This window comes from Balaenoptera musculus, chromosome 13, assembly GCF_009873245.2.
Source record: "Balaenoptera musculus isolate JJ_BM4_2016_0621 chromosome 13, mBalMus1.pri.v3, whole genome shotgun sequence".
Lineage (NCBI taxonomy): Eukaryota > Metazoa > Chordata > Mammalia > Artiodactyla > Balaenopteridae > Balaenoptera > Balaenoptera musculus.
The window spans coordinates 7,580,901-7,606,165 of NC_045797.1; the positions used below are offsets into that span (position 1 = coordinate 7,580,901).

The window sequence follows — 25,265 nt, forward strand, 5'->3', positions numbered from 1 at the left end:
AAACAGAAACATAGATCAATGGAACAAGATAGAAAGCCCAGAGATTAACCCACGCACCTATGGTCAACTAATCTATGACAAAGGAGGCAAAGATATACAATGGAGAAAAGACAGTCTCTTCAATAAGTGGTGCTGGGAAAACTGGACAGCTACATGTACAAGAATGAAATTAGAATACTCCCTAACACCATACACAAAAATAAACTCAAAATGGATTAGAGACCTAAATATAAGACTGGACACTATAAAACTCTTAGAGGAAAACATAGGAAGAACACTCTTTGACATAAATCACAGCAAGATCTTTTTTGATCCACCTCCTAGAGTAATGGAAATAAAAACAAAAATAAACAAATGGGACCTAATGAAACTTCAAAGCTTTTGCACAGCAAAGGAAACCATAAACAAGACGAAAAGACAACCCTCAGAATGGGAGAAAATATTTGCAAACGAATCAACGGACAAAGGATTAATCTCCAAAATATATAAACAGCTCATTCAGCTCAATATTAAAGAAACAAACACCCCAATCCAAAAATGGGCAGAAGACCTAAATAGACATTTCTCCAAAGAAGACATACAGACGGCCACGAAGCACATGAAAAGATGCTCAACATCACTAATTATTAGAGAAATGCAAATCAAAACTACAATGAGGTATCACCTCACTCCTGTTAGAATGGGCATCATCAGAAAATCTACAAACAACAAATGCTGGAGAGGGTGTGGAGAAAAGGGAACCCTCTTGCACTGTTGGTGGGAATGTAAATTGATACAGCCACTATGGAGAACAATATGGAGGTTCCTTAAAAAACTAAAAATAGAATTACCATATGACCCAGCAATCCCACTACTGGGCATATACCCAGAGAAAACCGTAATTCAAAAAGACACATGCACCCCAATGTTCATTGCAGCACTATTTACAATAGCCAGGTCATGGAAGCAACCTAAATGCCCATCAACAGAGGAATGGATAAAGAAGATGTGGTACATATATACAATGGAATATTACTCAGCCATAAAAAGGAACGAAATTGAGTCATTTGTTGAGACATGGATGGATCTAGAGACTGTCATACAGAGTGAAGTAAGTCAGAAAGAGAAAAACAAATATCGTATATTAATGCATGTATGTGGAACCTAGAAAAATGGTACAGATGAGCCAGTTTGCAGGGCAGAAGTTGAGACACAAATGTAGAGAATGGTCATATGGACACCAAGGGGGGAAAACTGCGGTGAGGTGGGGATGGTGGTGTGCTGAATTGGGCAATTGGGATTGACATGTATACACTGATGTGTATAAAACTGATGCCTAATAAGAACCTGCAGTATAAAAAAACAAACAAAACAACTAATACTAAACTTTCATTGGGTTATTTGTATGGAAATATGTTAATATAAATGTTTCAGACATTACATGAAATTTCTAAAAATCTTATATTTGTATTTGTATGGAAATATGTATGGAAATATGTTAATATAAATGTTTCAGACATTACATGAAATTTCTAAAAATCTTATATTTGTATTTGTATGGAAATATGTATGGAAATATGTTAATATAAATGTTTCAGACATTACATGAAATTTCTAAAAATCTTATATGTTCTGGTATAATGTTATAAGTAATAATCCTAGTTATTACTTTAAAATGTATATCTCAGAAATAACTAATTTTCTTGTCAACTGCATTATTATGAACTTTCATCAAATCTTTAACCGTGGTCATTTTTAAGTCTTTTGTCATTTACAGACAGTTCTGGGTGTACTCTGATGATTTTGCAAATATGTTCCTATAAAAGGGTTTCATCTTCAAGAAATTCATGGAAAAGACTCTGACAAGTACAGGTTTCTGGTAACTGACTGTACTGCTGAACTGAATGAATAAGCATTTTCAGAACTCTAATGAAAAAACTGATGAACTCATAAAAGTGCTAACAAAAGATCAAGATGAAAAAAAAAATTAATTACATGGGACTGAGTGAACTGATGAGGATGAGTATAATTTTTGTGACTTTCTGTCTGAATTTAAAAAAAAAAAAAATCCCACAAGGACTCAGAGGCAAAGAATATACAAATCAATTTTCACTGCAAAGTAAAGGAGCTGTTACAGTGGAGGATTACTGGACTGAATGTCAATATTATGACATAGTATGAGTGTGTTTCATGTTTGGTAATTGCAACCATTGTTGCTTTTGTTGTGGTCATCCATGTACAATGCTTGGTGTCAGTCTATTTATGTCTTGTAAAAATAAAATACAGTGTGTGTGTGTGTGTGAATAAAAAATAAAAAAAAAAAAAAAAATAAATAAAAGCAATCAAAAAATCCCCCATTACATACTGGGGAACAAAGAATGAGTAGCGATAAAAGCCAGAAAATGAAGATGATGAAGGAAAAAAATAAACCTAGAATTCTATATCAAGTAAAACTATTCAGAAAATATTTCTACCTAAATGGTAAATAAAAACACAGTATGTCTAAGCAGTGCTTTTAACAGTTATGTCTAAGCAGTGCTTTTAAGCATACCTTTAAATGCTTATATTAGAAAAGAAAAAAATATCTGAAATCAATCATCTAAGCTTCCATCTTAAGAGACTGGAAAAAGAACAATGAAGACAAATGTAAGTAGAAAGAAATGATAGAAATTAACCCTGAAATCAATGAAATACAAAACAGACAAACAACAGAGAATATCAATAAAACCAAAAGCTGGTTCTTTGAAAGACATAAATTTCTATACTGACAAAAGTAAAAAACCTAAATAAACTTACTTAAATTCCATGCTGATGGTGCTTTACTAGTGAATGCTATCAAACACTTAAAGAATAATATCATTTCTACACAAACCCTTTCAGAAAACAGAGGAAATACTTCTCAACTCATCTTAGGAGGCCATTACTCTGATAGCAAAACCAGACAAAAGATATTAAAATAAATCTACATACCAAAATCACTCATGAAAATCTTCCCCCCCAGAAATTTGCAAATCAAATCCAGCAATATATGAAAAATATATCATGACCAAGTGGGATTTGTTCCAGTAACACAAGGTTGGTTTAACATTTAAGAAATCAATAGTAAAGAACAAATGGTGCTGGAACAACTGGACGTCCACAGGCAAAACACTGAATATAGACACAGACCTTACACCCTTCACAAAAAAATTAACTCAGAATCGATCACCTAAGTGTAAAACACCAAACTCTAAAACTCTTAGAAGATAACAGGAGAAAACCCAGATGACCTTGGCCACGGTGATGACTGCTTAGATACAACACCAAAGGCATGATCCATGAAAGAACTGATGAGCTGGACTTAATTAAAATTAAAACCTTTTGCTCTGTGAAAGAGAGTCAAGAGAGTGACATTACAAAGCACAGACTAGAAGAAAATACTGGCAAAAAAACACATCTGGATAAAGGAATGGTATCTAAAATATACAAATAACTCTCAAAATTCAACAGTAAGTAAACTAAGAATCCAATTTGAAAATGGGCCAAAACGCTTAACAAAAAACACCTCACCAAAAAAGATATAAAGATGGCAAATACATACATGAAAAGATGTTTTGCATCTTATGTTACCAGGAAGATACGAATTAAAACAAGATACCACTATACACCTATCAGAACGGCCAAAATCCAAAGCACTTACAACAGCAAATGCTGGTGAGGATGCGGAGCTACGGGAACTCTCATTCAGTGCTGGTGGAAATACAACAAGGTACAGCCACTTTGGAAGACAGTTTGGCAGTTCCTTACAAAACTAAACACTCTTACCATACGGCCCAGCCATCATGCTCCTTGTTATTTACCCAGGAGTTGAAAACTTATGTGCACACAAAAACCTGCACACAAATGTCTACAGCAGCTTTATTCATAATTGTCAAGACTTGGAAACAACTAAGATGTCCTTCAGTGGGTGAATGGATAAATAAACAGGTTCATCTAGGCAATGGGATTATCATTCAGTGCTAAAAGAAATGAACTATCAAGCCACAAAAAGACATGGAAGAAACTTTAATCCATATTACTAAGTGAAAGAAGAAAATCTGAAAAGGCTACATACATACCGTAGGATTCCAACTATATGACTACTCTGGAAAGGGCAAAACTATGGAGACAGTAGAAGAATCAGTGGTTGCCAGGGGGTGGGAGGTGGGGGGATGAATAGGCAGAGCACAGAGGATTTTTAGGGCAGTGAAAAGGCTGTATAATTCTATAATGGTGGATACATATTATGATACATTTGTCCAAACCCACAGGATGCACCACACCAGGAGTAAATTCTAAGGTAAACTACGGACTTTGAGTGTGTCAGTATAGGTTCATCAACTGTAGCAAATGTACCACTTGGGTGGGGTATATTGATAATGGGAAAAGCTATGCATGTGTGAGGGCAGGGGGTATATCAGAAATCTCTGTACTTTCCCCTTAATTTCTCTGTGAATTTAAAACTGCTCTAAAAAATGAAGACATGTTTTTTAAGTAGCAACAAACTTCTCACACCCTCAACAACATGGATGAAATCACAGAAACATAATGTTAAATGTAAAAAGCCAGACACAGAAGAACATATTCTGTCAAATTTGATTTACATGAAGTTCAAGAAACAGGCAAAACTAACCCATGGGCACAAAATTTGGAACAGTGGTTGCTATAAGGGGCTGCGGATTGACTGGAATGGGGCATACAGGTACTTCTTGGGTGATGCAAAGTTTGATATCTTAATTTGGGCTGTGTAACAAGGATGTACATACATTTATCAAAACTCAATTTCACACTTAAGTTCTGTGCATTTCACTGTATATAAATTTTACCTCAATTTTAAAAATAAGGATATACCAAATTTACAGAAAGAATAAAAATATTTATGTCACAGCTTTTCCACCTGATAATAATAATTAACCTGTTTTGAACCCTTACTTTCATCAGATACTAGTCTTACCACTTGACATGTTTTATCGCCTCTAATTCTTACAAAAATCCAGTAATGTTCTGTTTTGCAGGCAAAAAGAGGCTAATTAAGGACCCTCTTTATACAGTTTGAAGTGCCAAAGCCAGGATATGACCCCAAGATTCAAACCCGGGAAGCCAAGCTCTTAACCACCATCCCACTCTGCTAACTCAGAGCTCCTAGGATGTGGTTTCTCTGGAGACAATAACGAAACTAGAAAGAGCAAGTGACTAAGGTAGTGCCTGCAGAGGAAGAGCAGACTGAGATCCTGTTAGACTGTCATCTTCACTAGAAACGTTCTAGGAATAAAGAGCAAATGGAGATTTCCAAGATACAACGAAGACCGCAATCTGGCAGGGTCACCGTGCTTGCTTAATCCAGATTTGCCCACCACTGGCAAATCCACGCTCAAGTCAGAGGTCAAAAGCATAGGCTTGTAGAAAACTCCTAAGGGAGGACCTTGTCTGTGTTTGAACAAAGTAACTATAACTTTAGAAAATAAATGAAGATTCGAAAATGACCTTCATAAATTAGAGAAACTGGATTAAACACAAACAGTTAAACTCCTAGAAGAAAACAAAATTAACAAAATGAAGTGAAAGGAAATGATCTACGAGGTGTGTATAATAGAAGACTCGGAAACTTATAAGCTCAAACTGAATTAGAGCAACTCATGAAATCTCTCTCCAAAGTTAATACAATAGTTGGAACTAATATATGCCAAGTGCCCATTACCTACTAGGCACTCAGTAAATTCTTGTTATTGCTATTTAACAGGATTCATGACTTAGAATGGAGAGAAAACAACCCTATCTCTGCAACTGGTACAGATCAGAGCTTAATGAGAATTGTCATCTCTCCTTTAAAAAAAAGTGACAAACTTAGAAAGGGTTCAGTTTACAAAGGTCTTCTAGTGAAGCTGTGGCTGTGAAGAAGCCTTAATGGTCAGTCTCCTCTAGATTTGTCCAAACCCATAGAGTATACAACACCAAGAGTGAACCCCAGTGTAAACGATGAACTTTGGGTGATAATGATGTGTCCAAAGGAGGTTCATCAGTTGTAACAAATGTACCTCTTTGGTGGAGGACGTTGAGAACGGAGGGGGTTGTGCATGTGTGAAGACAAGGGTATACCGGAAATCTCTGTACCTTCCCCTCAGTTTTGCTGTGAACCTTAAAGTGCTCTAAAAACAATAAAGTCCTGATAACAAAGAGTAAAGCCCCTCACCCCCACTGCAACAGCAATTCACACTGTTACTGAATAAAGGAGAAAAGCCACATAAGCATATCAAGAGGTGCAGAATGAGCATCTGACAAAAATCAACAACCATTCAAGACTTAAAAGGAAAAATACTAAGCAACCTAGGAATAGAAGGGAAATTCCTCAGCTTAATAAAGTGCATTTACATCTGACATCATACTTAATGGTAAGTATGGAGAAGAAACAAGGATGTCTGTCACCACTTTTATTCGACATTGTTCTAGAAGGTCTAGTTAGTGCAATAAGGAAGAAAAAAATTTATAAATTGATAAATTGATAAAGGATACAGATAAGGGAAAAAGTGTAACAGTTTTTATTTGCAGATAACATAATCATGTATATAGAAACTCCCGCATGAGCTACAAAAGCTACTAGGCCTAATCAGTGAATTTAAAACGTCACAAGATAATAAAACTGTAGCATTTTGTCAAGACAAAGTAAAGTAAATGTAGAGACAGACATCATGTTCACTGATCAGAAGACTCAATTTTGTTAAAATGTCCATTCTCCCATAATTTATCTACAAATACAACCCCAATAAAAATCCCGGAAGGCTTCCCGGAAGGAAGAAACTAACAAGCTGATTCTAAACTTTATATGGAAATTCAAGGACCCTGAAATAACCAAAACAATTTTGAGAAATAAAAAGTTGAAGAACTTAACCACCACCTGCTTTCACGACATTACTATGAAACTGCAATAATCAAGACAGGGTAGCAGTGGCATAAGGATGGACATATAGGTCAATGGAAGAGAAGAGAAATACTAAGAACAAACATGTATCTACATGGTCAATTAATTTTCAACAAAGACTGCAAAGTAATTCAATGGGGAAAAGAATAATCTTTTCACAAGGGGTTTTTGAAGTAGATATACATTTGGAAAAAAGTTAACCTTGACCCTACCTTGCACCATGCACAAAACTAACTTAAAAACATCATAAATCTAAATGTTGAATATCTAGAAACACTGGAGAAATTTTTCATGACCTTGGGGTGGGAAAAGATTACTTATATAGAACACAAGCAACAAATTATTAAAAAAAAAAAACTTCTCATAAATTGATTTTGCTAAAATTAGAAATTTCTGCTGCTGTTCCAAAAACCTCATTAAGAAAATGAAAAACTAAGTCCTTGACTATAAGAATATATCTGCAATACACATAACCGACAAAGGACTTCTACTGACAATATAAAGAACTCTTAAAACTGAATTAAGACAACTAACAATTGAATAAAAATGAGCAAAGGATTTTGAATAGATACTTCAGAGAGACAGAGAGAGAGAGATGGAACAAGTACATGAAAAGATGTTTGATGCCAGTCATCATGGGAATGCAAATGAAACCAGTATACTTTGGCACTACACACTCATTAGAATGGCTTACAGGTAGGGTTAAGTGTTGGCAATAATGTGCAGAAACTGGAACTCTTCCAAATTGTGGGTTAAAAAATGTAAAATGGTACAATCTCTTTGGGAAAATGTGTCATTTTCTCATAAAGTTGAACATATACCTACCATATGACCCAGCAATTCTATTCCTAAATATTTACTAAAAGTAAAGGAAAATAAACGTCTACACAAAGACTCGTGTAAAAATGTTTACCAGCTGCTTCACTAATAACCTAAAATTGTAATCAATCCAAGAATCCTTCAACAGGTAAATGGATCAAGTGTTACGATGTATTAGCCAGATGATGAAATATTACTGAACAATAAAAAGGAACAACCTATGACCTATGCAACACGGATAAATCTATATTAACATGAGTAGTGAAAAATGCCAGACTCAAAAGATTATACACTGTATAATTCCATTAATATGAAATTATAAAACAGGCAAAACTAGTCTATGGCGGCAGAAAGAAGGCTGGTGTGTTTGGGGGTGCAGAAGGGGCACGCTGACTGTAAAAGAACATGAGGGAACATTCTGGGACTATGGAGGTAAGTCTATATTCTGAATGATGGTGGTTAAATGTACGTATAATTTTGTCAACATACATTGAACTGTACACTTAGCATAAGTGCATTTTCTTACATGAAAGTTATACATTTTTTTAACCACAAAAAAGAAGCATATTTTCACAACTTAATTCTTCAGAAGGAGAGCTTACCTTATTGAGTGCAACAATGAAGGGACATTTTTTAGATTTCAAAAGGTTGATAGATTCAATTGTCTGGGGCTCCAAACCATGCATAATATCAACAACTAAAATGGCAATATCACAAAGAGAGCTTCCTCTGTTTCTCAGATTACTGTTGGAAAAGAAAAAGATGCATAAATAAAATATTGCAATTAATACTTTTATTTTAAAAAACTTAAAATTTTAATTTCTTTGTAAAACCTAAACAAAAAAGAACAAAATGAAGTACATGCATTAAATTCAAGTGCCATTAGCCCTTAACTTGCCAAATGCTTATCTGACAGTGAATTGACATCAGTTGGAATGACTTAGTTCCAGAAGTTACTCCATTATTTCTGCCAATTTTACTGACCAAGTTTTTTGCGCTAAGGAACATGGCCAAGAGGTAACAGGACAAAATTCCACCTGTAATGGGTTTCATAGGAGATAGACCAGGTATGTATTAGGATTTGCTCTTTCAAAGTGGAAAAGACTTCTCTCTACAAAAAACAAGTATCCAAATAAAGTACTACTAAATCAGTGAGGCACAGATGAGGATTGGCAGTTACAGGGACCACAGATCTCAAAACAGTACCCCAAGACTAGTGACTAGTTAGAACTCCTCACTCACTGAACTTTGAGACTTAATGGTTTCAAGCAGTTTGCCTGATGACAAAAGACACAAATCATTCTTACCTGAAAGACTCATGCCCCGGCGTGTCAATAATCAGCATTCCTGGAATCCGTACATTCTCTCTATCAAACTAGAAAAGGTGGGGGAAAGTGGAGAGCTTAACAAAGCCAAAACAATGAAAGCTTCTTTACAAAACAATTATTCTGCCATGAAAACTTCAACATCACTTCCTTTTCCAAATGAACTGTTTTAAAATAGTGTGTCAACCAGCAAAGCACAACAGTTAATATTTTCATTAATATCAAAAGGAATTTTTCAGAAAAAAAACTGAAATGAGAAAATATTCCCCTTGTTAAAGTTATATAACTATGATGTAGTCTAAATCTGAACAGATTATTAGTAAGTGACAAATGACAGAGTAGTCATCCGAGAGTGATTATTTATAAAAAGCTGACACAGAAGAAGAGGTTCTCCGTATTTGGAAAATGTATCTGGTCCAATTTTAAAGCAATTCTAAACTCTGAAAAATATCTCAAAGCATATTTTAAAGAAAATTTACCACATCAACCTAAAATATTAAAGAATATGTTCATACCCTGCTTTATTCAAGTACTAACCTCAACACTTGATTTTCTGGACAAAAGCACACAAATGAATGGAAACAACATTGCAAGAAGCCAGATATGGACATCCTCCTTTAATCTAAAGAGTAGCACTGACCAACAAATCTCTCTCACACATACACACACACAAAACTTTTTTCTGTGCTTATCTATACTTCTGTCAATCTTCAAATGATTTTCCAAAATCTTATCCAGTGATCTAGGTCAAAATGATTCAAATGCAAAACATTTCAATTTTGTATTCTGGTGGTCTTAGATCAAAATTCACCATAATTATTTCCACTTCGCTGTCTGGAATACAAACAATATAATTACAATTGCCATATAAAGGTTATCTTGAGAACTTTCATACAGGCCTAATAAAAATCATGCTTTTTAACTATGTGCTAAAATAACACCAGATTTAGAGCCGGGAAACTGGTGGAATAAGCTGTTATAAACTCTCCAGTGACTAACACAGAGAAGTAACAGATAGAAACACCAAAATAAAATTTAAATTACAAATTCAGAAATCTGTAATTCAAGAAAACTGTCCTAAAATAAAGATTTTAAACTACATACTGAAATGGAACACCATGTAACTGGAAAACTGACCCAGAACAACCAAAAGCAAGATGCAAAAAGACTACATAACTTATACGAGGATGAAAACCAGCTTGTAATCAAACTTGCAATGCTTTATGTGAGAAGAAATTGGAGTAACAGTCAAGATACTTAAGGAAAGAAAATGTGAACCAAGGATTTTACATGTAGCCAGCTAACTTTCCAGGATGAAGGCCACAAAGTAACTCTTAAATATTCAAAAAACTCAAGTAATATTATTCCCATTACTCCTTCTTCAGCAATCTACCAGAAAACAAGCTGCATAAAACAATTTCAAACACACAAAACAAAAACTGAGTGACAAGCTCACAGACCCTTTCTATACACAGAACTGAGACTAAATAAGGAATGAAGAGAGATACCAGCATGTAATAATGTGCTATGTGTTACATCAGACAGCACAATGTAACCAAACACAAATAAGACTACTAGAACTGTATCAAAAAGACTCAGGAGCCAATCACTGGGCAAAAATGGAACTATCTCAGCACAATAATAACTGAAATGGATTAAAACATGGTAAATAGGGACTTCCCTGGTTGGGCAGTGGTTAAGAATCTGCCTGCCAATGCAGGGGGCACAGGTTCAAGCCCTGGTCCAGGAAGATCCCACAAGCCGTGGAGCAACTAAACCCATGCACCACAACTCCTGAGCTTGTGCTCTAAAGCCCACGAGCCACAACTACTGAAGCCTGCACGCCTAGAGTCCATGCTCCACAACAAGAGAAGCCACTGCAATGAGAAGCCCGGGTACCGCAACGAAGAGTAGCTCCAGCTCGCCACAACTAGAGAAAGCCCATGAGTAGCAATGAAGACCCAACACAGCCAAAAATTAAAAAAAATAGAAAAATAAGAAAAAACACAGTAAATATGTTGAAATCCATGAGTTTATAATAATATAATAGCAAACCAAACCAATCACTCTTTAAGAGCTGGTAAATAAAGGTGAAGGATCAGGCATTAATTCTGCCTTTCCTCCACATCCCATCACTCAATGACCAAATAGTAGATGAGGACTCTATAGAAGTAATCAGATAATGGGATTGTAATATCAACATTTAGAGATTACTTAACTTCATAATAGTGACTGCCTCTTGGAGCAAGAGGGAAGGAGGACTCCTACAACATTTCATGTTTCATGTCTTTAAAAAAGAGATCTGAAGGGCAAGATGGCGTGTGTTAATTATGAATGGTGAGCATTATGGGTCTGTTGTACCATTCTGTTCTTTTATCTGTGTTTGAAATAATTTATACCTTAATTTTTGTCAGAGATTAAAACACATGAAACACAGTGTACTTACATTTTTAATCATCTTCGTTTGTTCATTAATAGCTTCAAGAGGAACATTGGTGGCACCAATTTGCTGCGTAATACCACCTGCTTCACCATCTTGTACATGCGTGTGACGGAGCTGGGATAAGATGGCAGATTGAGATTCAAATTTCAAAATGCAAAAAGAAGCAAAAGCAATAAGAAAACAGCAACTTGTAAACAGAACTGCCCATGTGTGCTATGGTTTCTATTAGCTTTTTATAAGGTATCATTCACTTATTCAAAAAGTTATATATCAATGCACAAATTTTCTTACTTTATCTAGAATTTTTGTCTTCCCTGTGTCCACATGTCCAAGTACACAAATAACAGGAGCTCTTAGCTTCTCTGTATTTATGTTTTTACTATGTTCAAGTCTCCGTTTCTAGGAATAAAAAAAAAACACAAAATTAAATACTATTTCAAACCCTCAGTAACCATCTTCCTTTAAATTATTTTGCCTTTGCAAGGGAATGCCACGACCTGCATACAAGTTGTTTTGCTGCTTTAACTACATGTAACTGCATTTTACAATGTGAACTTTACAACCTTTGGACAAGGAGACACCTGTTTATAATAGATTTCTGAGCAGCACTGCTAATTATGAATAAAAATGGTGTAAAGTGTTGGCTCAAACTTTCTGAACACTTTTGTACATAGTTAATTTAATGGAATATAATGAACAGAAAAAGGAATTGATTGTTTTGTCAAACTTAGTATATAGTACAACCTCTAACTTACGTGGAGGTTTACATAAAAAGAGGTATATGCTAGCATTCCAACACTTTCATTAGAATTTAAGAATTGTTAAAAATTTTAAAGCAATATATTTCAAAACTGTATCCAGTGTACAAATGCTATGTCTTTTCAATTAGGACATGGTTACTGCAAGCTTCAGCCTAACACATCCAAATGACACTTCCTACCTTCCTAAGTAACCACTAAGCATGAGAAAGCCTGTCCTTGAACTACATGTATTTACTGTAGCGTTTACTTCTAAATACTTCAGCTTTCTGAGAACCAAACAAAACACAAGCTAGCAGTTCCGCTTTAAAATGACAGCCTTTGAAGTACAGTAAAGCTGGCATTCAAATGAAATACCACTTTCACAAAAAGTCTGAAGCAATGTCATTTACAAAACTATCACTATTTTCCATCTAAAAAACCACTTTTGTAAGAACTCTTTCATTTCTACCACTAGACACTGATTCTTTCTATAGAAACTGTAATGAAAAAACATTTTGGAATGTCAAAAGTGAGACGCAAGTATTTACTAGCGAAGAGTAGTACACAACAGCTTCACAACATGTACGACTCAAAAGCAAACGGGACCTTAGTTAGAACTTGATATGGTTGAAAACTGCCTTTCTCTCCCATACTTGATGAAGTGCTGAAATTTTCTGGAGGGCAATGTAGTATATATAGACCATGACTCAGAAATTCTACCTCTAAGTATTTGCTCTGAAGCAATGACAAGAATACAGAGATGCAGGTGTACAACAGTTTGCTCACTGGAGTATTCATCATAGCAAGAATCAGTAACTACTTAATCTTCTTTAGTGGAGGACTTCTTTTTTTTTTTTTTAACTTTGGGTTTATTTATTTATTTATTTATGGCTGTGTTGGGTCTTCGTTTCTGTGCAAGGGCTTTCTCTAGTTGTGGCAAGTGGGGGCCACTCTTCATCGCGGTGCACGGGCCTCTCATTATCGCGGCCTCTCTTGTTGTGGAGCACAGGCTCCAGATGCACAGGCTCAGTAATTGTGGCTCACGGGCCTAGTTACTCTGCGGCATGTGGGATCTTCCCAGACCAGGGCTCGAACCCGTGTCCCCTGCATTGGCAGGCAGATTCTCAACCACTGCGCCACCCGGGAAGCCCCAGTGGAGGATTTCTTAATGAGTGTTTCCAAAACCCCAGGGCTGATACCTATCTGGTTGCACAGAATCATATAGGTATCCTATCCACAATGGAGAGTCTTACTTAGGAAGTCTGTGGTGAATGTCAGAAAATTACAGTATATAAGCAAGGTTTCAAAACCGTGAAGTGTGTTATAGACTGAACTGTATCTCTTCCAAATTTATACACTGAAGTCCAAACCCCCAATGTGACTTATTTGGAGATAAGGCCTTTAAGGAGGTAATGGAAAGGTTAAATGAGGTCCTAAGGGTGGGGCCCTAATCCAATAGAGCTGGTGTCCTTATAAAAGAAAATCAAAAATCTTTCTCAACACTTACAGGGGAAAGGCCATGTCAGGACTCGGTAATGAGGTAGTCACCTGCAAGTAAGGAAAAGAGTCCTCACCAGAAAACAGCCCTGCTAGCTCTTGAATCTTGAACTTCTATCCTCAAAAACTGTCAGAAAATAAATTTCTGTCATTTAAGCCTACCAGTTTGCAGTGTTTTGTTGTGGCAGCCCAAGCAGTTGGATACAAAATTAAATTAGGATCCTTCTATAAAATGGAATACAGTATGGAGCTGTTAAAAGGTGTTGTGAGGCAGGACTTCTTAAATGATGGAATGAGGAGGCTCATCAAGTCCTCTCCCTAAAAAGAAAAGATAAAACTAGACAAAATAGTCTAAACAGCCACTTAAAGACTCTAGAAATCGGCCAACAACATATAACAAATTGAGAAACATTTAATTCAAGAAAACCTACTGACCATCAGTAAGAGCAACTGTGGAGTTTCAGACTGGAGTTGCTCCATCACACTCCTCTCACTCCCACAGCTCCATGGGGCAGAAGTGATATGAGAGAGGGACAGGGGATTTCACACTGTAGGGCACTGCCAAAACCAGGAGTGACCCCAATGGCAAACAAAGAGATAAAACTAAAATCACAACTAGACTAAGGTCTTGATACTGGTGAGACAAGAGATAACCAGGAAGATCAGTCAGACATTTAACAGGGAGGTTTGTGGAACAAGACTGACAAACCAGGCTTTGATAAGATACTACTAATCTCCGGTGGTCCAGAAGGCTGTGCCCCTTACAAGGTTGTCAGAAGAGACCAAAGAGGTCCTTGGTGAGTTACTCATTCCTGGCTCAATGAGAGGCCTTGTGAAAACCACTGGGGACTAGAAAACTACCAGATCCACTGGCAAATGGTGGAAGCCTTACTGGCTCAAAGTGTTTGAGCACAACCACTGACAAACCACAGCTGATACTAAGACACTGACCCAGGGCAAGCCCTAGGAAGCCAGGCTTAAAAATAAAAACAAGAACTTAAAAAACAAAAACAAACAAACAAACAAAAACAAAGAAAACAAAACTGAGAAGAGGCATCAGCAGTTGCATACAATAGAAGCCAAAGACATAACAGAATTAGTCCACCTGATTCACTAGGCAAATAAATTTAAAAAAAAAACAAACCCAAACTACCACATTTGTAGGAGCCAACAGAATCCATCTCTGAGAGACCCAGATTTTGGACTTAGCAGACAAAGACTCAAAAACAGGGAACCATGTTGAAAGAAAAGTGTGATGATGACTCATCAAAAGAGGACATCAATAAATAGAAAAAAAAATTATTATTAAAAAAAAAAAACTTGAACATTTTGGAGTTAAAAAGTTCAGTAACAAATTTAAAAATTCACCGAAGGGGCTCAACAGTAGCTATAACCTGGCAGAAGAAAGAATCAAAGAACTTAAAGATAGATTAACAGAAACTAAACAGGAATGAAGAAAAATGGACAGAGCCCTGAGAGATCTGCAGGATACCCTCAAGTGCACCAGTGGAGTTCCAGAAGGAGAGGAGACAGAGAAATAGGCAGAAAGAATATTTGAAGAAATAATGGCAGAAAATGTTCAAAATTTGACAAAAAACATCAATCTACACAACTAAAAAACTCAAAAAACTCCAAGTAGGATAAATACAAAAGATAGCCACACCAAGACACACCCTAGTTAAATTGTTAAAAGCCAAGATCAAAAAGAAAATCTTGACAGCAAGAGAAAAATCACTCACTGTGTAGAAGGGAACCCAAATAAGAGTAACAGCTTAATTTTAATCATAAGCAATGGAGACCAGAGGCAATGAAGTAACATATTCAAAGGACTAAACAAGAGAAAAAAATTGTCATGCAAGAATTCCGCATGCAGCAATATTATCTTTAAAAATGAAGGTAAAATAAAGAATTCCCAGACTTAAAAAGACTAAGAGAATTCACTGCTAGAAGATTAGCATGATGAGAAATATCACAGAAAGTTTATCAGGGTGAAATGAAGTGACACCAGATGGTAACTAAAAGCCACATGAAGAAAAAAGGGGTGATGGTAAAAGATGATTATATAGGTAAATATAAAAGACAGTAAAAATTACCTTTTTCTATTTTCTTCTCTTAAAGGCTGATTTAAAAGATAACTTCAAAAATAATTCTAAAGTTGTATGCTTGATCTTATAACAGATAAAGATGTAACAAATATTACAAAGACAGAACAAAGGCAAGGCGAAGGAGGTACTGGAGCTATACTGTAGCAAAGAAATGACACCAGCAGAAACTCAAATTCATAGGAAGAAATAAGGAATACTAGAAATGTTAATATTTAGGCTAATATTAAAGACTATCAATATATTTTTCTCCTTTCTTCTCTGAATTCCTTTAAAAGATATAAGATCAAATAAGACATTAATAGCACCACTGTTTTATTGGGTTTGTAACATTTATAAACATAATATATGTAACAATAATACATAATATATGTAACAATAATAGCATAAAGGAAGAAGAAAGAAATGGATCTATATTGGAACAAAATCTTTTTTTAACTAGAATTAAGCTACTAGTAATAGAAAATAGGAAGTTAAGATACATATTGTAATGCCTAGAGTAACTATGAAGAAAATAACTTAAAAAAAGAGAAAAAGACACAAGAGACATGCAATATGTAGAAAACAAATAGCAAAATGAGAGAAGAAAATTCAATCACATCTATGACAACTTTTTTTTTTCTTTTTTTCCTTTTCCTTTTTTTTTTTTTTTGCCACACCAAGTGGCTTGTGAGATCTTAGTCCCCCAAACAGGGATTTAACCCAGGCCCTCAGCAGTGAAAGTGCAGAGTCCTAACCACTGGACCGGTGGGGAATTCCCCATAATAACTTTAAATGTGAATCAATTAAATGCCCTTAAAGGCACATTGTTTGACTGGATGAAATAGCAAGATTAAAGCACATGCTGTCAGCAAGAGACACTTTAGAGTCAAAGACACAGACATAAACTGAAAGCATTAAGACTGAAAACATACCGTGCAAATGGTAACTATAAGAGAGATTCATGGCTATGTTAATAACAGACAAAAAATGTTATTAGAGACAAGAGAGACATATCTATATCCTCAAGAAGGTATAACAAGTATAAACACATACAAACCTAACAGAGACCCAAAATACATGAAGAAAAAACTGAAAACATTGAGGGGAGAAATAAAATTCAACAATAAATTTGGGAACTTCAATAGCCCACTCTCAATAATGGATAGAAAAACTATACATAAAATGAGCAAATGTATACAAAATTTGAACAGAAGTATCAACAAAACCAACCTAACTAACAGCAGAATCCACATTCTTCCTAAGTACACAAGAAATTCTCCAGAAGAGACCATATGCTAGAAGATAAAACAGGTCAATTATTTTAAAATGACAGAAACTATACAAAGTATGTTCTCTGACCACAATGGTCAGAATTTAGAATTAACAGAAGGAAAATAAGGAAAATCCACAAATATTTGCAAATTATAACAATACACTTCTAAATAATTCATGATCAAAGAAGAAATAGTAAAAGCGAGATTAGAAAATCTGAGTTGAATGAAAACCAAAAAAACGTCAAAATTTGTGGGATGCAGCTAAAGCAGTACCTTAGAGGCAAATCTGTAACTGTAAATGCCTATATGATGTGGAGAAAAAAAGAATGGTCTCAAATCAATTATCTAAGTTGTCACCTTAAGAAATTAGCAAAAGAAGAGGAAACTAAACCCAAACTAAAAAGAAAATAATAAAGAATAAAAAATCAACTAAAAAGAGAACAAACAAAAATAAAGAAAAATCAATGAAACCAAAAGTTGGTTTGAGATGCTCAAGAAGATGGAAAACCTTTAGCCAGACAGACCAAGAAAAAAAAAAACAAAGAGGAGACAAAGATCACCAAAATTAGAATCAAAAGAGGAGACACCACTACTGACCTTACAGAAACTTAAAGGACTGTAAAAGGATGCTATGAACAATTTTATGCTCACAACTTAGATGAAAAACAATAATCAGAAACTCAAAAATTACTGATAATGACTCAAGATGAAAAAGAAAATGACAATATAATAAACTGAATTAGTAATTTTAAAATCCTCCCCCCAAAAATGCTTTATTGATGAATCCCAACAAACATTCAAAACAGGAAATAATATAATCCTTCACAAACTCTTGCAGAAAGTAGAGAAGGATGGAACACTTCCCAACTAATCCTACGAGGTTAACATTAATCTGAAATCAAAGCCAGAGAAACACATCTTAAGAAAAGAAAGTTACTGATCCATATCCTCATAGGTATAGATCACAAATTCCTCAACAAAATATTACAAATGACATCCAGTACCATATAAAAAGGATTATATACCATGATCAAGTGGGATTTATTCCAGGAATGCAAGGCTGGTTGAATACCAATTAACATAATACATCATATATTAGTTAAAAAAAAGGGAAAAACCCATCTCAATAAATATACAAAAAGCATCTATCATCCACTCACCAACAGAAACTCACCACAAACTAGGAAAAGAAGGGATTTTCACCAAACTGACCAAGGACATCTGTGAAAAACCCACTGCTAATATCATAGTTAATGGTGAAAATCTGAACATTTTCCCCCAAAATACTGGGAACAAGGCAAGTATGTCTGTTCTTACCACTTCTATTCAACAATATATTGGTCTAGCCAGGGAAATAGGGCAAAAAAAGAGAAATAAGCAGCAGTAAGAATGGAAAGGAAGAATTAAATTGTCTTTGATAGATGACATGACACTGATTACAGAAAGTCCTAAGCAATCCACGAAAAATTACTGGAATAAAAAAATTTCAGTATAGTTGCAGGACACAAGATCTATAAAATCAACTGCACCTTTATACTAACAATGGAAGATTAAATAAAGTGACTCCATTCACAAGAGCATCAAAAACAATAAATATACTTGGCAATAAATTTAACAAAAGAATCATAAATCCTGTACTCTGAAAACTACAAAACACTGCTGGATGAAATTTTAAGAGAGATAAATAAATGGAGAGACAGCCTTTTTCCATGGATTGGAAGATTTAATATTAATAAGATGGTAATTCTCCATAAAATTGATCTACAGATTCAATGCAATCTCTATCAAAGTCTGAGTAGACTTTTTGCAGAAACTGCTTACCCTAAAATCTGTATGGAAAAGCAAGTGACCTAGGATAGTCAAAACTATCTGAAAGCAAGAATAATGTTGGAAGACTTACATTTCCCAATTTCAAAACTTACCATAAAACTACAGTAACTGAAAACAGTATGGTACTGACATAAGAACAGATATACAAATGAATGAAACAGAACTCAAAAGTCGAAAAATAAACTCTCACATTTCTGATCACTTGATTTGTCAAAAATGACAAGACAACACAATGGGGGAAGAGTAGTCTTTTAAACAAATGATGCTGGTTAAATTCATTAAAAAATGATGTTAGTCCCTTACATCACACCATACAAGAAAATTATCTTAACAAAGAGTTAAAGATACAAGAACAAAAAGTATAAATTTTTAAGACAAAAACACAGGGCAAAATATTCATGATCTTGGGTTAGGCAAAGATTTCTTCAATATAACACCAGAAGCATGCTCTAGTAAAAGAAAAATTTAATAAACTGGATGTTACCAAAATTAAAAATTTATGCACTTCAAAAGAAACTTAAAAAATGAAAGGAACTCTTACAACTCAATAATAAAAAGACAAATTCCAAAATTTAAAAACGGACAAAAATTTGAATAGATGTTTCAACAATGAAGATTATAGGAATGGCCAATAAACATCAAAGATATGCTCAACATCATGGAAATGCAAATTAAAACTGCAATAAGATATACTACTTCACATCCTTTATAACGGTTATAATGGAAAAGCAGACAATAACAAGTATTAGTGAGGATGTAGAGAAACTAGAACCCTCAACTGATAAAAATCTTCAGTTGCAAAGCCACTCTGAAAAATAGTTTAGTAGTTTCTGAAAAAGTTAAACACAAATTTACCATATGATTCAGCAATTTCACTCCTAGGAACATATCCAAAAGACATAAAAACATGCTTCCATGCAAAGATTCATATGAGAATGTTTATAACAGTACTACTTATAATAGCCAAAAAAGTGGAAACTCAAATGTCCTTCAACTGGTGAACGGACAGTAATAAAATGTGGTATATTTATGCAACAAAACACTATTTGTCAGTAAAAAGGAACAAAGTACTGATAGAGCAACAACACAGATGAATAGGCTTAAGTGAAATAAGCCAGACACAAAAGACTACATATTATATGATTGCATTTATAATGAAGTTTCCAGAGAAGACAGCTCTCTAGAGACAGAAAAACAGATTAGTAGTTGCATAGGGCTAGGAATGGGGAATGACTGCAAACTGGCACAAGGAGTTTTTCTGGGGTGATGAAAATATTCTAAAGTTGAGTTGTGGTGATGGTTGCACAACTCTGTAAATTTACAAAATGTCACTGAATTGTACACTTAAAATGGGTCAATTTTATGGTACGTAAATCATATCTCAACCAAGCTGTTTAAAAATTGTTGAGCTAAAGAGGCCCATAGCATATTGTTACGTGGAAAATAATATGCATCCACAAAATTTATTATCTAATTTTTAATGAATTTTTTTTTTAACATGAGGCTCATAAACAGATTCATTAACAAGGGTAGTTCTTGTTATCTCACTGGGGAGTGAGATAATGCGGGAACTTTTACTTTCTGATTACACCCATTCTGTTTGTTTTTAAATCATCAAACACAGTACACAAACTGTCTCTCTTACACATAGGTATACAACAAGGGAGTTGGCCTGAGTAGGTGCTGTGGGGAAGAAGCAGAGACACATGCAGGAGAAGGGAGGGGATCTAGTGGGTGGAGGCCAGAGATACTGCTCAACATCCTAAAATGAAGAGGACAGTGCCCCACAGCAGAGAATTATTCAGCCCAAAAATGTCAACAGTGCTGGGGTTGAGAAACCCCAGTTTACAATAACAGACTTTGTTAGTCCTTTAGAGATTCAGAAAATCTATTCCTATCTAGACTTTACAGAAGGAAAAGGCAAATACTGATACATAGGTATTAAAACAAAAATTAAAAACTAGAATTACATATGAAAAGATTAAGAAAAAGAAAGCTAAGAACAGTTTTTAGCTTTAAAATAGTTTAGCATCCTCAAAGCAAACTAAAGTAGTTTTTAGTGTATTATTTATGCTAAGCTGACATAACTAAAGAAAACTTTCTCTTGAAGCCTAGTACAAGTAGTAGTAGAAGTCTACCTCATTAAGTAGGTCAAACAGTAAGCCAGCTAGGCATGTGAACTTGACTAAATATTGATAGAAGTCTCATTAACCCACCAGATTTAAACAACTAAAGGGATCAGATGCCTCAGAATGACTAACCTAAATACATAAGGCAAAAACTCAACTAGAGGGCATAAGCTCAGAATACCTCTGTATACCGATAAACCATCACTCAAAGAGCACATTAAAATTTGGAGGAACAAAGAAAAAAATGATGAAGCAGTCACCATTCTGTCTTAGGTAAGAGTGAGGTCCTTGGGTTAGACCCCGTTAAAGACCTATTATGTCTCCACAAAAACTGGACAAAGATACCACTCTGAGACTGTATTTTTAAAAGTGCTCCTCAATAAAAGCCTTTAGTTGTATAGTTTTAATGATCACAGAGGAGTGGGGAGGAAAGGAGGAAAGAGAAGAGGAAAAATAAATACCTCGATCCTCCGTTTTGCTTTGTCATAAGCCCGTTCTTCTTTAGTTCGATCATCATCAGAGTCATACTCAGATTCTGAGCTCACTTCTTTACTTGGCTTTTTATCTAATGTTTTCCCCACATCCTTCTCATCTGACACCTTTTCATCTTCTTCATCGCCTTCACTGCCTTCACTGTCTCCTTCTTCTTCCTCTTCTTCTTCACTCTCTTCGTCATCCTCCTCCTCCTCCTCTTCCTCCTCTTCCTCTTCAGGGTTTTCTTTTACTTCTATATGCACCGTGTTTCCTACTTTCAGGAAAAGAGATTTTGAAATAAATGAAAGTTAAAAATGGGATTTCTATCAAGATAGAGACCTTAAAGGAAAAATAATACTGAACAGGTACTAAGTAAGGCAGTAACATTTTAATACAGCATTAATTCCAAATTAATGTTTTCACACATCATAAATGCAAAGTGTTTGTCTACATTGCTACAATGAAGACTGCCATTTAACAGTAAAAACGTAATGCATTAACCATACTTAAGCTAATAAACAAGAAAAGCATTATTAAGCCAGGATACAAGAGAGGACAGAAACCCGGGGAGGTGGACACGACGCCTAGTACTTTCTTCCCCGTGGGGTCATTTGCGGATCCTGGAGGAGGCAGCTGAAAAGCTATGAAGCTCGTAGTGGCTCCTCAAAGCTTACGGGTCCAGGCACTGGGAGTTCAGGCCTACCAAGGATTTCCACAGGGCGAGGGAGATGGACACTGGGTAATACCCTTATCGTGGGGTGAAATCCTGAAAAACTGTATCGTAGCAGTAAGGATAAACGAGAAGTAAACAGGGCCTCCCCATTATTGGCATATCACCTCCAGATTCTCTAAATTCCACATGTGGAATAAGATAACTCTATGTTGCTAGTTCACTCAGACTCCTGGTAGATGTACATATAAATTCTCTCTGGAGGAAGAAAACACCAACCTTGACATCAAATTATTTCTACAGTTGCAAACAATTGAGGAGAAAATTAATGAACCAGAACACAGATCAGAAGAAACAATCTACAATGAACCATGGAGACTCAATAGGTAAAAAATACAGAAAAGAGGAAAAGATACAGTGATAGAGTAAGAAGGTCTATCATAGGCTTAACTAATATCCCTGAGAAGAAATAGTGGCTCATAACACTGCAAAACTGATAAAAACATATAGGCAGATTAAATAAAAAGAAAACAAACCTAGCCACATTGTAATAAAACTGATGAAAACAAAAGACACATGAAAAATTTAGGCTGGTACCTGACTTTTTTTTTTTTTTTTTAATAAATTTATTTATTTATTTATTTATTTATTTTTGGCTGTGTTGGGTCTTCGTTTCTGTGCGAGGGCTTTCTCTAGTTGCGGCAAGCGGGGGCCACTCTTCATCGCGGTGTGTGGGCCTCTCACTGTCGCTGCCTCTCTTGTTGCGGAGCACAGGCTTCCAGACACGCAGGCTCAGTAGTTGTGGCTCACGGACCCAGTTGCTCCGCGGCATGTGGGATCTTCCCAGACCAGGGCTCGAACCCGTGTCCCCTGCACTGGCAGGCAGATTCTCAACCACTGCGCCACCAGAGAAGCCCTAGGCTGGTACCTGACTTTTAAACAGAAACAATAAAAGCCAAGACAAGGGACTAATATCTTCAAAGTATTAATAAAATTATGACTAAGAATTCCTCATTCAGTATGTCACCTTCAAGAATGAAGATGAGAGAAAGATATTTTCAGAAAAGCAAAAATGGAATGTCTCAGTAACAGATTCATACTGAAGGAAATTCTAAAAGGTATTCTTTAGGCTGGAAGAAATGATCCCAAATAAAGGTCAGAGGTGCAGGAAAAAATGAAGCATAACAAAAGCTAAGAATGTGGGTAAACTTAAATATATACTGACTGCTTTTTAAAAAAAGCTATTATGGGGTTTAAAACAGAGAATTAAAATTAATGAGCACAATGGTATATAAATTGAGAATTGGTTAAATGTTGTTTATGTATTCTTTGGTCTTCACACTGCCTGCAAAGAAGGTAATAGTAGACAGTGATAGTTCAAAGATCCACATTAGGCCCAGTCGGAGGGCCGAGGATTGGTGGTCCGGGTTGGGCAGAGAGGGGGAAGGCAGGGTGCAGCCGTTGTGCAGCTGTCACAGCGGACCTGTCAGGTCCCAGCACTGTCTGCTGATCTCGGGCTGGAACCATGGGGGTGCCTGGGGGAGGTTTAACACTAAGGGTATTCCCTATCGTGGCTTTTAAAGGTCTTCCATTTTCTCAGATTGCTTTCTTTTCATCCCTCCGTGCTGTTCCCGCACCCCTGGAGAGGACCTACCTTTCAAGGTCCCCCTCAAGTGTCTCCCTCTAGAAGTCTTTTACAGCCCCTTCCTCGCCCCTCATCCAACACACTTAGGTGTCTCCTTTGGGCCCCACAGAAATGTCTGAACACCGCTGTTAGGGCTTCGCTCCTTCAACAACAAAACGTGTTTATTGGCGCCTGTTATTTGCCAGGCACTGTTTTTTAATTTCTGCATTAGTTTCTGTCTCTCATCAGATTTGAGGGCAGGAGCCATGTCATTATGGAATCCGTAGAGGGAAAGGGGAAGAGGCAGGCTTTGGAATCAGGCCCAGGCGGCTCCAGATGCAGCTCCACCACTTAAGGACAGCTGCCTACCCTCTGACAACTTTCCTAACCCCCTCAGCCCCTCTCAGCTTTTGTGAGGATTTAAAAGGCATCTATCAGGAAGGGGTGGGCACTTACACAGAGCAGTTGCCCACCCATCCATTTATTCTTGCACAAATCCTTGTTTGGGGTGTCTAGTGTGCAAAGCACTGCCACAGGCATTGCAGGGAACAGAGAAATCAAGTCCTCATCTTCTAGTGGGGGCTGACATGAGAGGAGGTGATAAGGACTGGGAGGAGGAATACTGGGTGAGAAGATGGAGAAAAAGGAAAAAAAAAAAAAGATCCACGTTAAAACTCTCTAGAGTAACCACTAAAAGTAAGCAGAAAATTACAAAACTTCCAAGCTCATGAAAGGAGAAAAAAATTCAAATAATCCAAAAGATGGTTAGAAAGGAGAGAAAAAGAAACAGAATAAGAGGAACTTAATAAGATGATAAATATAAAATCAATATACTTTATTAACTCTATCAAATGTTAGATGTAATGGGCTAAGTACTCTAGGTAGAATATAAAAATTGACAAACTAGATTTAAAACCTCAACTATATGCTGTTTAAGGATGTAGAAAGTGTAATAAAGACAGAAGAAGATCATGTAAATTAAAGCTGGTATAGCTATTAATATCAGATAAGGTAGACTTTAAGGCAAAAGACATCGCTAGAAATAAAACGATAAAACAGTTAATTCATCAGAAAGATATAAGATTACACTCATCTAATAATATAGCACCAAAATATATAAAGCAAAAATTAATATAACTAGACAATCTACAAGCACGATGGGAGATTTGAACACACAACTCTCAGTGAGAGAGAGAAAAAGCACACCAGAAAAAAAACTCAGAACAGAACATAAGAGGTGAACAAAATGATCAGCAAACTTAACTAAATATAGGTAACAAGTCACCCAACGAATGCAGAATATAAACTCTTTCCAATCACATATGAAACATTTATAATAATTTACAACCCAACAAATGGTTGGTTAAGTCAACATATTTCAAAGGATAGAACCATGTATTTTTCTGATCACAATGAAGTAACAAAGATACGTAAAGTCCTCAC

The 25,265-nt window shown here is 35.8% G+C and overlaps 1 protein-coding gene across 2 annotated transcripts in view; it reads right to left on the bottom strand.

Moving 5' to 3' along the window:
• Nucleotides 1-25,265, bottom strand: part of EIF5B (eukaryotic translation initiation factor 5B) — a 71,587-nt gene that overhangs the window by 9,840 nt on the left and 36,482 nt on the right. Inside the window, exons 10-14 of one of the 2 annotated variants that reach the window (XM_036872654.1) lie at nucleotides 21,516-21,802; nucleotides 11,792-11,899; nucleotides 11,504-11,614; nucleotides 9,040-9,107; nucleotides 8,335-8,476 (exon numbers count right to left, since the gene is read on the bottom strand). In XM_036872654.1, the coding sequence (XP_036728549.1) occupies nucleotides 8,335-8,476; nucleotides 9,040-9,107; nucleotides 11,504-11,614; nucleotides 11,792-11,899; nucleotides 21,516-21,802 (716 nt within the window). The remainder of the gene's footprint in view (nucleotides 1-8,334; nucleotides 8,477-9,039; nucleotides 9,108-11,503; nucleotides 11,615-11,791; nucleotides 11,900-21,515; nucleotides 21,803-25,265) is intronic. The other variant, XM_036872655.1, reaches the window with a different exon arrangement.